At 48.4% G+C, this 15,275-nt stretch overlaps 1 protein-coding gene across 2 annotated transcripts in view; it reads left to right on the forward strand.

Annotated features, from left to right (window-relative positions):
• Window positions 1–5,880: 5,880 nt before the first annotated feature.
• Window positions 5,881–15,275, forward strand: part of LOC114217417 (dihydropyrimidinase-related protein 2) — a 67,496-nt gene continuing 58,101 nt past the window's right edge. Inside the window, exons 1-3 of one of the 2 annotated variants that reach the window (XM_028114251.2) lie at window positions 5,881–6,203; window positions 9,620–9,708; window positions 11,343–11,527. In XM_028114251.2, the coding sequence (XP_027970052.1) occupies window positions 6,165–6,203; window positions 9,620–9,708; window positions 11,343–11,527 (313 nt within the window). In that variant the 5' untranslated portion in view covers window positions 5,881–6,164. Of the gene's footprint in view, window positions 6,204–8,053; window positions 8,132–9,619; window positions 9,709–11,342; window positions 11,528–15,275 lie in introns of those variants that run through there. The other variant, XM_028114252.2, reaches the window with a different exon arrangement.

Raw genomic sequence — 15,275 nt, forward strand, 5'->3', positions numbered from 1 at the left:
ATGTGAAGACTTCCCTAGTAAGATTTTCGGGGAGGATGAAATAAGATGTATTTAAAGTACTCTGCTTCGTGTAGACTACGGTAGGTGCTCAATAAATGTTAGTTGCCTCTTGCTGACTACATGAGTGTTTTACTAGAAGGCAATCAAGTGGAAGGATAGCAGGAATATTTACTACTCTTTCATAAGATGTTTCCATGGGGTACAGAGCAGGGCCACTGATGTGTATTTTGGGGAGCGGAAAAGTCCTGGGTAGGCCTGAGACCTGAGTGCTCGTTCATGTTCTCCCAGCTTCCTCTTCTGTAAAAAGCAGGGTGTAGTGGGCTACTAGCTGGAGGTAAACTGGTTAAAAAACATCCCTGGGCCTTATCACTGGAGATTCTAATCAAGAAGTCTGAGGGGGTCCAGCTGATTACAATGCAGAGGCAAAATCACTCCAGGAACCCCGGGACCAGGCGCTTTCCTAGTTCTCAGTTGAGGACAGAGGGGACCAAAAGCGCACTCTCCTCATTCACCACCAGAGGGCGGGCCTGAGGCATGACGGCCAAAGCAAGCTGCTGTCTGTCTCCAGCCCTGGGCAGGAAAGACCCCAGGGAAAATCTATAGTCACACAGAGGATGATGTGCAAGGTAGGTAATGAAGGAGTGATAAGAGGAGAAAGCCAAAGGCTACTAGATTCTGAAGTGCATGTTTTCCTCTGTGTCCCAGTGTCCGACAGGACGGGGACAGATGAGCCTCTTGTCTTCACCCAGTAAGGACTTTGGTCGGGATGCTCTCATAGCCCATACTGAGTTGACCAATACTCTTTTCTGCAAAAGCGGCATCTGGCTCAGAGGGCCAGTCACTTCCACCCTCATGGGTCACCACTCCCCAACCCTGGGTAAGGGATGCACCCCGTGGAAAGGCTTGGACCAGCTAGCCCTTGGCTGTCCCCTCTGCAGACTGCCCCTTCAGGGTTATGCACCCAAACAAAATGACCATTATGGCCGGATTCCATCTGCGGGGAGGAAGGCATCACTTCCAGCTCAAGTGTCCTCGTCAGTGCCCTTAGTTTTTGGCAAGGGAGAATTCTGGCACCTTCTCTTTACCACCGCATTAACTGTAACCTCCTCTGCAGACCGCATTTAAGGCCATAGCCCTTGGCGGCAGTCCTGCAGCGATGGGGGAACTTGGGGTGTTCTCTTCTTTGCCACTTCTGGGCTCTGTTCTTCTGGTCAAAATGTCCGTTTTGGGGTTTCCCTCCTCCGTGACATCCTGAATGTTGCACTTCCACAGAGGGAGGCCCAGGGGGGCTGTGGAAGCAGAACCGGCAACTGCAGCTTCCCAAAGGAGGAAGCTGAAACCAAGAGCAGTGGTGGGCCTGGTCCGAGCTGGGACGCGGAGTGAGCTGGCTGCTGAGGAACTGAAAGCAGTCCAGTCACCCTGCAGTGTCCCCGGTGACAGCACTTCGTCTCCCCACGCCCGGTGGGGGTGTATGACTTGAACATCTTAAAAATCCTGACTGGATGTCATCCCTCTTGAGCTCCCCACCTCCCCCCACCCCACCCGCCCCGGGGCCCTGTAAAGGGTGAGACATGAGGAAGCGTTCGGAAAGAGTTCCTAGTCTTTGCGAGCTCCAACTTTCAATGGAAGGAAAGTCCTGCTCGCCTTGTCGTGGTAGAGGTGAGGATGGTATGGTGTAGGTGGTAGAACGTGAAGGGTACCACGCAGGCATGTGGAAAGAATACTGGAAGGGTGGAGAAGAGAACGGTTTAAGAAACTAGTGCTCAGGGGCACCCAGGTGGCTCAGTCGGTGAAGCGTCTGCCTTCGGCTGAGGTCATGATTCCAGGGTCCTAGGATGGAGCGCCGCATCGGGCTCCCTGCTCAGCAAGGGGCCTGCTTCTCCTTCTGCCTGCTGCCCCCCCCACTTGTACTCTCATGCTCTCTCTACCTCGCTCTCTTGCTCTCTCTCTCTGGTAAATAAATAAATAAAATCTTTAAAAAAAGAAAAGAAAAAAAAAGGAAACTAGCGCTCAGAAAAAAATGACCTGAGACGCCTTGTAGGACTCTAGAGTTCGGAACTGGATGCTCTCTCCTTGGATTTTATCAGGCCTGGTGGTACGTGGCAGCTTTGTTTAGGGGATGCTTAGCTTAAAATCCAAGCAGCTACGCCCACACAAGGAATAATGAGCTGCATTATAACAAGGTTCTCTTGCGGTTTCCGGAACTTGGAGGAGAGAAGGAAGACGCAGCAAGCAAGGCGACAGTGCTAAGAGAAAGGCTGAGCTGGGGATTTTGTTGACATTAAAACTCACTGTGGCAGTGACATGGAAGAAACGTGGAAATTCTCTTGGAAAAGCAATGACAGCATTTAGTTATATACCAAACCTTGAGGGCCCCTGCCACAGGTCAGGCAGTGTACTGGTCACCGGAAAAAGAAATGCCCAGTTCTTGGCTTTTAGGAGTCATGCTCTGACGGAAGAAAAGGACAGATAATTACAATACGAAGGATGCGTGTTCCAGTGGTGGTGATTACAGCAGGTTGTGCTTAATGCTTTCGGGGGCAGTAGGGAGGCAGACGGCACCAAGGAGGTGACCTTTAAGCTCACTTTTAGAGGAAGGGTTGAGGGAAGATGGAAGGAGATGAAGGAAACATGGGGCAGGGCACGGATTCGAGAAGGCGCACGGCCTCGAGGGGCAGCATGTGTGCTGGCACATGTGTGCATGCACCCCCTGAGCCCGGGGATGGAGGCATGGGTGTCAAGGGATGGGAGGTGAAGTTGCAGAGGAGGCTGTGGTCAGTGACTGATAGAGATCCTGGGTACAATGCTCTTTTTTCATGTTTGATACGCATTTAATTTTTAAAAAGATTTTATTTATTTATTTATTTATTTGAGAGAGAGAGAGAGAGAGAGAGAGAGAGAGAGAGAGCACAAGCAGGGGGGAGGTCTAGATGGAGAAGCCGATGTGAGACTGGATCCCAGGACCCTGGGATCATGACCTGAGCTGAAGGCAGACGCTTAGCCAACTGAGCCACCCAGGCACCCTGATGTGCATTTAATTTTTTAAAAGTTTAGAAAAATCATGCCCAAGAATAGGCTAAAATATTTGGTTCAGGAATAATGATTTGTAACTTTACAGGAATTTTCATTGAGTGTTTGTCTAAAGACAATGTGAAAAAACGGTGTTTTAACAAGCCTATCAGTGCAGTGTGGGTGGAAAATTCTTCCCCACCCTACTTTTCTGCATTACATTGAGCAGTATGGTAAGAAATGCAGATTGCAGACAGTTCCTTGGCCAATTAAAACTATTTGGTATCTTCTTTGTGCCAAATACTCTTAGGCTGTAGTCGGAACAGACAAAGCAATTTAAACCTTAACTCTTTGGATATGTATGAGTAGAAATGTCAGTTATCATGGACTAAGAACCTCATATGGAAGGCTATCAAAATAAGGCTGATACAAATAAGACTGACATAAAAGCTTTTATTACAGGGGTGTCTGGGTGGCTCAGTCGGTTGAGCGTCCAACTCTTGGTTTCAGCTCAGGTCATGGGCTCGGGGTTCTGGGATGGAGTCCTGTGTGGGGCTCTCTGCTCGGCAGGGAGTCTGCTTGGGATTCTCTCTCTCCCTCTTCCCCTGACCCTCCCCCTACTCTCCCTCTCTCAAATAAATAATCTTTTCTTTAAAGCTTTTATTACAAAGCACTTATTGGTAAATTAGTAAATAACAAGATATAGTTAAATCTGTTAAGATCAAACAGTTCAGGAGCAGGAAAATTTAACAAGAATATTTAACAATTTAATTAGAACTCATTCTGTTTTAAATTAATTTGAATCTCATTATTTGCTTGCTTGCCTAGTGGTTATTTTAATAGAACACTTACCCCCAGCCCTTTTGGAACCTACAGTTGGCTTTCACTGGTAGCAGGGCACATTTTAGCTTTCTCAGACTTGTGACTTTAACCCTTACAGCTTGACATCAATACCTGCTGACATCAAGTCACTTTGCTCTTAGCACATCACATAGTTGGAGGGGGGGAGTGCTTCTACTTTGTTTTCAAGATGCACAGCTAATTGGAACTTGAATGAATTAATCAGCTATGGGGTTTGCTGCATGCCCTCACAGCTCTTTTCTGGGACTTTAGAATTTACCAGAATAGGAGTGAAAGAGTACAATCTTACACCTTCTGGACAGACAGGTAACCATCCAAAGTGGCCAGATGCAGAAAGACATTGGAACGTGGGCCCACAGTTGCCCCAGGATTATCTTGTATTTATCTGGCTAATCTTTGCTGAGCAGGTATGAGCCAATTAAATAGACTCTTTTATTTCTTCCCAAGGCTGCCTGATGGCCTAAGATTATGGAAGGAATCTAGCTATCGTTTGATCTCAAGCAGAGAAACCCAAAGCCATGGGCCTACCCAGATGTTTTAGTCATTGCACCTGCCTGGGCGACATCTCCAAAGAGACCCCTGGTAGATTGCTCGGGATCAAGTGGACTGGCTTATTTCTCCTATTCTGCAGTACAAGCGCCAGTATACGATTTGGACCAGCAAAGCGGAGGGGTTCCAAGGCTGTTCAACTGGTAGTGCCAAGAAGACAGGCCTTGAATGCCGTTTGAATTGTAACTGGTATCTCTGAGTGGGGAGTGAAGAGTGGCCTGTGTTTTTAACTCTGATTCCGGAGGTTTTCTCCATGACTTAAGTTTCCCCTTCTTTCATTCCTCCTGCTTCCCCACAGTTCATCTCCGCTTTGTGCCCCATTGTGTGATGTGGAGGCCCGTCGACAGCACTGCAATGCCAAGTTTTTCCTTGACAGATCTGCAAGCACCGGTGAAATGCACCCCTCTATTCCCCCAAATGGGTCTGGGTGGGTGTGGCCGCTCAAGAAAGCTGGGCCCTACACGGGGCCTCAACGGGCGGCCCGAGGGCACCAAAGGGCTTTCCGGGCCGGGTTTCCCATCTCTCTCCCAGCTCCAGCAGCCGACCACAGCCTTCCCGCGGCCTCCCTTCCCTGCTCGCAGTACTAAGGGCTTCGGAGTCTGCGGCCGGCCGCCTGGCCACGGAAGCCTGCGGCCCGGCGCCTGCCCTCAGGCTAGCTTTCCTCCCGCAGCTCGCCTCGCCCCGCCGCCAGCGCCCCAGGGAGCCCGGCCGCGCGCCCGACGCCCCCGCGCCGCCACCGCGCCGCCCGGCTCGCAGGCCCGAGGCCAGGCGCCCCTCTCTCGGGGGCTGGGCGGCGGACGGGCGTGGCCGGCGCCGCGAGCCCTCCCCGCCCCGCTCCCTTTCCCTTCCCTCCGCTCGCTGCCATCTGAATTCCCCCGTCGACTCCTGGGCGGAGGCCGAGCGAGCCTTCGCGAAGGGCGAGGGCGGCGGGAGGAGGGCCCGGGCGCCCCTCCCGGGCGGCGCGGCGCCGGCCGGCGGTACAGTCGCGCGCTCGCCGCCAGCAAAGCCATTGGCTCGGCGCAGTCACCCCACGCGGGGCTGCAGCTGCGGCCTCCGCGGATTGGCGCGCGGGCGGGCATCCAGCGGGGCGCGCGCGGGCGGGTGCGTGCCGCACGGGCTGTAGCGAAGCCCACCGTCGCCGGGCTGGGCTCCTCCGGCCCGTAAAGACCACCCTTCCATTGTCCTCGAGTTGCTGAAGCTGTATTTGGGGCGGCTGCCAGCCACAGTCCCCAATGCTCCGGCCTAAAAAAAGGGCGCGAAAGGCGCGCTCCCCGCTCGGGCGCACGCACGGACCGCCGCCCTCGGCGGCACACTGCAGCATTTCGCGCTCTCGCGCCGCTCCCCTCCCCGCCTGCATCATTTGCATATCCCACGATTGTGGCCAATCAGGGCTCGTCTCTCTCGAAGCGGATGGCTTTTGCCTGAGAGGAAAGGGAGTGGCTGGCGGCGCATGCGCCGCGGTGGCCGACTTGAACCGAGGCTTTTATTGCTGTAGTTTATTTCCACCCCTTCCCTCCTGTTCTCTCTCTCTTTCTTTTTTTTCCGCCCTAGCTGGGGCTGTGTTGGAGCAGAGGAAGAAAGGGAGACAGAGGATTGCATTTATCCCTTCCGTTCCTGAAATCTGCTATCAGCAAGACCAGCTAAGGGGTTGCAGCTTTTTCAATCCTGCAAAAAATACCATCTCTTTCCTGGCAATTTTTGCTTAAAAGCTGTCCTCTTGAAATTATTTTTTTCCCAGGAGAGAGATGTCTTATCAGGGGAAGAAAAATATTCCACGCATCACGGTGAGTTTGGTACTTGGGAAATCTGCGGTCGGCCAGCAACCTTTTGTGGCAAAGAACATCTAAGGAATTTTTTAAAAGGAGGGGGAGGAAGAGGAACACAACTTTTCTTTTTTCTTTTTTTCCTGTTGCTAAAGAAAGCGATCGGGGTGGTGGGAGACGCAGTCATATAGAATTGTAAGCTACATAATTTGTAAGGCATTAAAATAGGAGCGTAAGTGCATTGAAGGACGTCTTAGATAGCGCGCCAGATCCGCTGTATCCTTTTATTGTCAGTGCGAGATGCTGCATTGCTGGCCTGCGGGGTGTAAGCAAATGGATGCCAGATTGAATATGCATGGTTGAAGCTCGGATATTGTTCTCCGGGCTGCGTGCTGTGAGGCTGGACTCCAGGAGCTGGATGGGGGAGATGGAGAAATGGATTCTCCCTGTGCCTCCCGCCCCCACCATAAAGGCTTTCTGGAGCCTTCCTCCCGCGTCTTAGAAAAAGGAGCGGGTTTCAGCCCGGAGGCGTAATGACAGCAGAGGGATGCTGGAAAGGGCAGGGAGTACCGGGATGATGTGGAAACGGGAAGGGAAAACAGGGACACGGTGATGAGCAGAGGAGGGTAGGGGGCCAGGCGTGGGCTTTTTGTTGATCAGGGGCTGGTTTTCGGTGGCCCTCTCGGCTTCCTCGCCCTCGGTTTGGGGCTGGAACCCTGGGAGGGCTCAGAGCTCGCTTTCTTGTGTCTTTCTGCCCCTTCTGCAGCCAAGGAGGCGCCTGTGTTGGCGCATACAAAGCGGGCTGGGAGGGTGGGCGTTGGGGACAGCGCCGAGCCGGGCTCGCGGAGGTAATGGCGCTGCGCGAGGCGCGGAGCAGATGGCCCGGCCCGGCCTCGGCAAGACAATGATCGCAGCGGCTGGAGGTGTCGGCGCAGTTCTGGGGCCTGGGGTTGTTGGTTTGTAAATCACGAGAAAAAAAACACCTAAGCGATGAATTTGCGATGCTTCAGCGCTGAACCACAGGTTCTTGCCTTTACCCGCTCTCTTGCCCCCACCTTCTCCCCATCTTTTCCTGGAAAAAAATCGCACCAGCCCTAGTTCTCTACATCCCCGAATAAAATCCCGGGGAGGGAGGAACGCGAGGGAAATTCATTGTTATATAATGATGTGCAATTGGAATTGGCCAGTTGATTGCTGGGTAGAACCCAGGGCTGAGGCAGAGACCGAAAGAATCCTGGTAAACTCAAGATGTGTTTAGGGCTGGATTTGAGGGCGCGCTTTCGCTCTGGTTTCCTCCTTAGCCACGGACACCCCGGCTTCCTCTGGATGCACAAGGGCACACCCATCCGCAGGAGAGAGACGTGGAAACAAATGTAGAGGGGAGGGGGCGTGTGCTCGGGAGGACTTTATGGGATGAGCCAGGCTGTGCTACAGCGAGGGTGGGTACTAGCTTTTTCTTGAAGGCCGAAGACCCAAGATCCTAAAAGGGCCGGGCGCAGGGGCACCGACCCTACGTTACGTGTTCCCTCCTCTGGAGGAAGGAGTCTGGGGAGTGGGGGTGGGGAGCAGATTTGCTGCAAGCCTCAAATAATTTGTTGTCTTCGTGAATGGAAAAGGCAGTTTCATTTTGACAGTGTGCGGAGAAAAAAATTTAAAAAGCAAACAATCAAGAGTTTTTTTTCTTTAAAGAGCGCCCCCTCTACCCTTAAAAATCTGGTTGCATTATTTTAGGACCTATATAGCGTGGTTTCCCTCCTTTCATCATCATGGCCAGCATCTTATGTAAGAAGCCTTCTGGAAGGCACTAGAGTGGACGAGGTTGTGATGTCTCATTTTTTTTTTTTTCTTAGCATGATGTTGGCTCGGGGATTCGCATTGATGGCTGGGACAGGTACTGCAGTGACTAAGCGAGCTGGTAATGAAGGGCAGGGCTTCTCCTTCTCTCCTAGGTGAGATTTATCCTGTTAGAGCTGAAGACTTGGGGGAAAGGGGAAAAGATCATTATAGACGGAGGAAAGGACACTGGAGCAGGTGACCTTGAGCGAGTGGCTTAACCCCTCAGCCTCCGTTTGTTTATGTGTCATAGGAATAAGAATCTGGCCCCACCCACCTCACAGATGTGTTTTCGAGGCTTTGGTGACTTAGGGTACGTGACAGGATTTTGTAAAGGTCTTTACATTTACCTTATACAAGTGCAGGAATTACTGTTGACTCTTTATTCCCATTTGACTTTTTGAAGTCTATAGCAGGATGAAGGACCCTACAGTGTACAAAATTAAGATGAACTTACTGTTTTTCATTATGTTAGAGAAAGAGTAAATACTTTCTATACCCGGCTGTGTGTGCATTTATGTGTAAAAGTATCTTTTTTCCCCTAGGTGTCTAGCAGCTTATTTATTTATACCTCCCACCCCCTATATTTTTTAAAGATTTCTATAATTTTCTTTTTTTTGGTGGGTGCTCACTATAAAGAGCACTTAGTAGGAATACTGGTTTGTAACTAAGTTAACCATTGTCAAAGTGAATGTCATCCTCTGATGTGTTTTGTATATTAAAAGAGCAGTCTGTGGTTCAACTTGTAACCCAGTCCAGAAGAATACAGGTGCATCTCCACTGAACCCAGGCTGTTAATATCGCATTCCATCAACAGCCTTTGGGATAGAGATGAGTCATAATGTAACATTTCTGTTGCATTTCTGGCCCTCGTGTGCTACTTGTCATAGACCTGTATTTTTCACCAAGAGAATACAAGTGCATCAATAATGTAGATTTTGGAACTTGCCTTTTCGTCTACTTGATCACAAAACTCTACCTTTTTCTTAACAGCTTGGTAGTTAAAGTGGTGTATATTTGAAGTATATTCCCCCCTCTTTGTTACAATCTCTGATTTATCTCAAAGATAAAAAGCAAATATAAAGAACACATTGAAATGAAACTTTGCAATTGTTGAACCAAGTGTGTTTGTATAGAGTATCCCATGACAACAGACTTGGTTACTTCCCCCCCCTCCACACCAACCTTGCCAAGAATTGACTTCCCTACATGTGGGTGTATTTTTTTTTTTAGAATGACGTTTAGCCTAAAACCATTTAAAAAATATTGTCTTCTTTATCTGAAATGTTTTCACTGCTCTTTAAAGGGAAATTGTTAGGTGTTCTTTCATTTTCTCTCTTTCAGTGGAAAGGGATCTTTTTTTGTTTCATTTTGTTTTTAAACCTAGGATAAGCTTTGAGCTTTTGCCAGTGTGTTCTGACTCATCAAGTGATGAATAAGTTGTCACATCAGGTTCACCTTTGTCACTGAACCTTTCCAAAATTGGCTTATTTTGAGCATCTCTTCGGAACAGTGAAAAATAATGTCCTTAGCTCATTGTCTTAGTAACAGTGTTTCTCATCAGTCAGGTATGAATTGTGACCTTATTACTTTCTTTGTTTCAGAGCGATCGTCTTCTGATCAAAGGAGGTAAAATCGTTAATGATGACCAGTCATTCTATGCGGACATATACATGGAAGATGGGTTGATCAAGTAAGTGTAACTCGTAATAGAGACAAATTTGTGTACCTTCCCATACAGCTCACGTGCATAGCATCAAACTTTGGTGACTTCAAAGACTCAACTACCTTAGGGTCTGTTTAAGTTCATTTTGATTGGTGGTAATTAGTGAATTTGAAAACTCAGATTTAGGGAATTCAAAGCCACAAATGCACACCCATTTCCTTATGTGTTAACATAATTCACTCTTTTAACTGAGGTGACACAATATCTTCCTGTTGCCAGTTCAAATACTTGGTTTATGATCTATTGAATATATTAAAGGTTTTTCCTGGAATGTAGTTGTTTCCGTAGATTGCCCAATCTAAGACATAAGCGTGGTGTTCCAGCCTCTTCTACCAAGTTAACACATCTGCTTTCTTAGTTAAGAATCCAAGTTGCTGGGGCCACGGGACAACAAATTAACAACCAAGTAACAGACAAAGTACTGCCTCATCCTGAGGGAATTGTAGGTTTCATTCTGTAACACAAATAAGACTGCCCTTGTGTTTATTGTGTATTGTGTTGCAGAGGAGAACCAACAGAGGGTTAAGTGTGCTGAGTATATACCAGTATCCTCCTGCCCTCCAGACTGGGACAGCTCACAGGGCCCTGGAGAAGGAGCACATCTGTTTAAAGACAAACACTGTAGCGAATGACATGTTTTAAATAAGCAGCATTCATCAAGTGCTAGCAGCAAACCAGTCCAGAGGAGTGGAAAACTGGAGTGGATGTGTCTGTTGCCTGGAAACTCACACCCTGATTTATGAACCTAAAATAGGTTTTAACGTTTCCGCATTTAATGTTTTCTCCATGTGTGTTTGCTTGTGACATTCTCTGCTCCAAGCTCTCAAATACCATGACTTTCATGTTCCATTTTCCCCCAATTAGAAGGCAGCATGATACTGGCCTAGAAGTGAGCAAGCCTGCGTGCTATTTTTAGTCAACACTAATTTGTTTTAGAACTTTATCAACTCCTCTTTGATTACTTTTTCCTTCTGGAAAAAAAAAAAAACTGGTAGCAAGATGTAGTCCAGATGTTTTTTAAAAATTGGGAATGAATCCATGTCCCCCAACATAATATCAGTTTTTCTGTCTTTAGTATCTGAGTTGCTGAGCATATGCTTCCAGATTTTTAAATAGTTGTAATCATCCTGTTCGCTTTTTTTGTTTTATTTTGTTTTTTTCTTTTGCTTTGTTCTACTACCTTTCCACCCTGTTTTCTCAGGGTTGAAAATAAATGTTTGTAAAGTGCAGCCAGGCCTGGAGAGAATTGCTCTAGGGTAATTATTTCAGCTATGTGTGTTACAGCAAAAGTGTTGTGACCTTTTATGTAAATATCTTGGGGCTTTGTTATCATTAGATCTTAGGGGTTTTCTGGCAACTAAACGTCCTGGATCAGGGCTTCTAGTGTCTTATTTACATTTTGTTTTCTAGTATGCTCTGCTTTGCCTCTTAGTTGGGCATAGGGACTGGGGACCGCACATATTATGAAAATGAACAGTAATCCAAAAAGTCTATAGAACCTAGGGAAGGATGGTTTCTGGCTTCGTGATATGTCTCTCAGATGCCATTTGATTCAGGGATGGTTCATTTATAGCTGTTATCATTCCATCCTGTTTATTTAGGCAAATAGGGGAAAACCTGATCGTGCCAGGAGGGGTGAAGACCATCGAAGCCCATTCTAGGATGGTGATCCCTGGAGGGATTGATGTCCATACCCGCTTCCAGATGCCTGACCAAGGAATGACCTCCGCCGATGACTTCTTTCAAGGCACGAAGGCAGCCCTGGCTGGGGGAACCACCATGATCAGTAAGAGAGCTTAAGAATAATGATCTTAGAGCTTGGTAGCCATTATTGTTTGAAAATGAGTCTTTGTTGTTTGATTCTTTCCTTCTAAAAGTTGCTGGACTGAGCAGTGGATTGATTGACCACAGAAGGGGGTGGGGGTGGGACAGCTGTTTGTCTTGGTGTCCTTTTCCTCATTTTCTTGTCCAGCTCGGAGTTGTCCAGTTGAACTGGAGAATACGGTTCTAGAGAATTTTGGTAGGATAGAAGGAATGGCTTCTTGCTTTCTCTGCTTGAACTTTTGTCTTCCTTAACCTGAACATGTGATTTGATTGTGGTCACTTTAAAGACACAGCATTTGGAGTAGGTGTCAAAACTATCCGTTTTGAGCCTTTGCTCCAAAGTATTTGATTTTGGTTTTTAAAGAATTCCTGAGGGTGCCTCTTCCTGGAATGAAGATGGGGTGCAGTAAATGGAATGTTGAAGTGGGAACTTCTCTTCTACTGCTGAGAAAATCAAATGGGGGGAATATTTCCTGGCCTGGCTTTGACATAAATGGATTTGGGAAGTCCTGCTTGGAGAGGGAGCCATGGATAATATTAATTGTCATTTAGATATGAAAATTGCCGGCACCAACAGCTGGGTGTCCTTCATACATTGCTGCAAAGAATTTATGCTTTTTTTCAGCTAAATCTAAAACGTATTTCCTGGAGTCCTAGCATGCACATTAAGAGTTTGCTTGTAAAATGGCAATTTCCAATGTGTCTCTTGACGTCCCTGTAACAGATCTTGTTTTTGAGGAGGTGAGCAAGCTACACCGTGACCTGTCAGACACATAGGTAAAAAAAAAAACCAAGTTTATCTGAGAGTGAAAGTAAATACACAGTCTATCTTCAAAACTTATAGTTCAGTTCAGAAGAGGGTCAAAGTAGAAAACTTAGCTACTTTATTCCTTAGAGAAACCCCTTTTACTGCTTATTTTTCAGAATGATGGTCTTTTCCCCTATAACTTCATGGTCCAGTCTCTCACTTCCTCTTTTCTATCCTACCCCCTAGGTGAACGTTACCCGGCCATCCCCTCCTAGTTCTGAATTCCTCTACATTTTAAATTGCGCATTCCTGGTCTTCTCTCAGTCCCTGTCTCAGAGTGTCTGAAGGATCAGGGACCATTCTCTCCTGATTCAGCTCTCTAATGACAGAGCCTGCAGGTTTAAGCCTTATTACTTCTTTGTTTTTGCTGCACACATCACCTCCTAACCTAGTGGGGGCCATTCTCAAGGGGTGAGGGGACCCTCCCCCACACACCTCAGGACCCTGACCTCCCGGAGAAGGCTGCATTTTGTCAGTGACGTCTGTTAAGACTTACTTGGTACCAGTGGGCATGGCAGCCTGTCCTTCAAGGCCAGCTGCAGAGTCACACTAGAGCTTTGAGAAGCACAGACTGCTTGGGTGTCAACCTCCAGGGTTAAATCAAGGTTATAATCTGCCTCCGTTTGGAGTTCATATGAGGGCCCTGTAGGCCCCCACGTTGGTCACAGAGTATTAAGAAGCCAGAAATAACATTTCCTGAGTGAGTGGTCAGTGGTGTCTCTCACTAGAGGGATTGCTGGGCTGGAGCGCTCCATGGTAGAAATGCTGCTAACCCGGAATCTGACGTTCTGGTCTCCGTCCAGCATTAAGTCGCTGTGTGACCGTGGGCAAGTCATCTCCCTTGGCAGAGCTGCTCATGTGCACAATGAAGGATTTGCTCAAGATGACCTTGGATGTCCCTTTCAGCTCCCACATTTGGTGATTCACTGAGCTCAGAGACAGTTTGCCTCTGATCAAATGCACTTCGCTCAGCAGATGAATAAAAACCCTGTTTTTTCTCAGACTTATTTGAAAGACCCCATCATTCTGTTTTCTCCTCTCCTGCATCCCTGAATGTGCCTTTCACTCCTTACACTCGACCCATTCTTTGGCCCCCCCCCCTTCCTGCTTCTCGTCTCTTCTCTGCGTTCCCATCCCCCACCACCTTCGCCACGAGTCAGGGCATATCTCTTCTTGCTGATGCCTTGACTTCCTCTTTGACCTTCCTCCTCAGCGGCTCTGGGGTTCTTTCCCTTCATTCAGGGTGGGCTCCTTCTGAGCAGGGACAAAGGACAGCTCCACCAGTCCTGCCTCTGGCCTCTGGGCTGAGAACAGTCAGCAGAAGGCCTTATGGCAGGTCAGAATGAAGGGGAAGTGAGAAGTTGGACCGCCTGCCTTACTCAGTTGGGCAGAATGTGATTGTGTTTTAATGTAGGGTTTGTGATGCAGTCAGTTAGGCCAAAGAGTAGGGGAGTTTAATGAGCACACCCCAAAGAGTGAAAGTCCTCAGCGGTGGTGGGGATGTGGTCAGAGTTGTCATACCCCAAACTCCACTGCTTTTATAGCCTGAGAAAAATATTAACTACCCTCGCAAATAACCACCCGTGGTTACTGACCTCTACAGAATGCCCACTGGCCTGCCCTTCCCTTAGGATGTAAGTGGGAATAATACAGGTGAGGAAGTCAGGATTTTTTCTGCTTGCTGGTCATACATTCTGCACTGGCTTCCAGTGAGTCCCTGGCACGGGCACGATTTACGGAGACAGTTTTGCAAAGAGGGAGAACTAGCTTCGTGTTACTTTGTTGGTGCCTTCGACCTCCTCCTTCAGTGAGATCGTAGCTTCTTCAGTGAGTATGGAGGCCAAACGGAAATGCTTAGGGCACTTGAAAAGATCCAAGTGAAAACTTGAAGAAACAAGCCATCGAAGTAAATTGGTGCCCCAGAGCCCACACCCCTGTGCTTCCATCTCTCTGCTTTGCTACAAGCACATGCCCTTTGCTGTGTGTTTCTCAGGTCCGTCTGCATCGGCACTGCCCAAGGTGGAAAATATAGCTGAGCGGTCCAAGTTTAAAAATGGAGGTGACACGTCAGCAGCAGAAAATAATATTATTGCCATCAAACAGAGCCTCCCATTGAGAATGGCACAAGGAGATCTTTGTAAGGGGCACTCAGTGCCGGGCAACTTTGCCCTTCCCATCCAGTGATGGGTGGGCGGAGCCTCCGGACGTGCCCTGCAGGCGGCTACTAGACCGGCTGCGGGGTCGTGGAGGTGGCGGAGTTGCGTCTTGGGGAAAATGCTGCTGGCCTCCCCGGGAGCTTTATGATCATCAGTGTTAAGACCCCAGCATCTCTGGGAAACAGATGGGAATGGTTACCTCCATTTTATAGAGGGGAAGTCTGAGGCCGGAGGGAAGCGCATTATTTGCTGACACTGTATCCCGTGTGTTAGTGTAGATGGTAGGTGTGGAAAACACACCTGCAGCTCTGGCTTCACCCTGCCAGCTGTGTGACCTTAAGCCTCAGTGGCTTCATCTGCAAAATGGGGAAAGTTAGAAAGATGGACTTGGAGACATTGGAACAGTACTTGGCCCGTAGTGAGCACTCAGATGTGGTGAGTTACTGTTATTCCATCTGCATTAGGTGCCAGCAACCTCCCATCTCTGTAGAGACCCCCTCTGGATCTCTGCTTTCTTAATGGAGCCAGAGAAGAGGCTCCAGCTGCGGGAGGAAGCAGGGCTTCTCCAAGCGTGGTCAGCAGGCTGTGAACCCCAGTGTTACCTGCTTGCATCCTAAAACATTCAGCTTCTTGGGCCCCACCCAGCCTATTGAAGTAGAGAGTGTGCTGGTGGGACCCGTGAACTTGTATGTGAATCTGGTGATTGTCACATGCACTTGAGCTGTTTGCAAGTATGGATCTCAGGG

The sequence above is a fragment of the Eumetopias jubatus genome, unplaced genomic scaffold (genome assembly GCF_037043125.1).
Source record: "Eumetopias jubatus isolate StellerSeaLion01/CBP00866 unplaced genomic scaffold, mEumJub1_p1.0 scaffold_2, whole genome shotgun sequence".
Taxonomy (NCBI): Eukaryota; Metazoa; Chordata; class Mammalia; order Carnivora; family Otariidae; genus Eumetopias; species Eumetopias jubatus.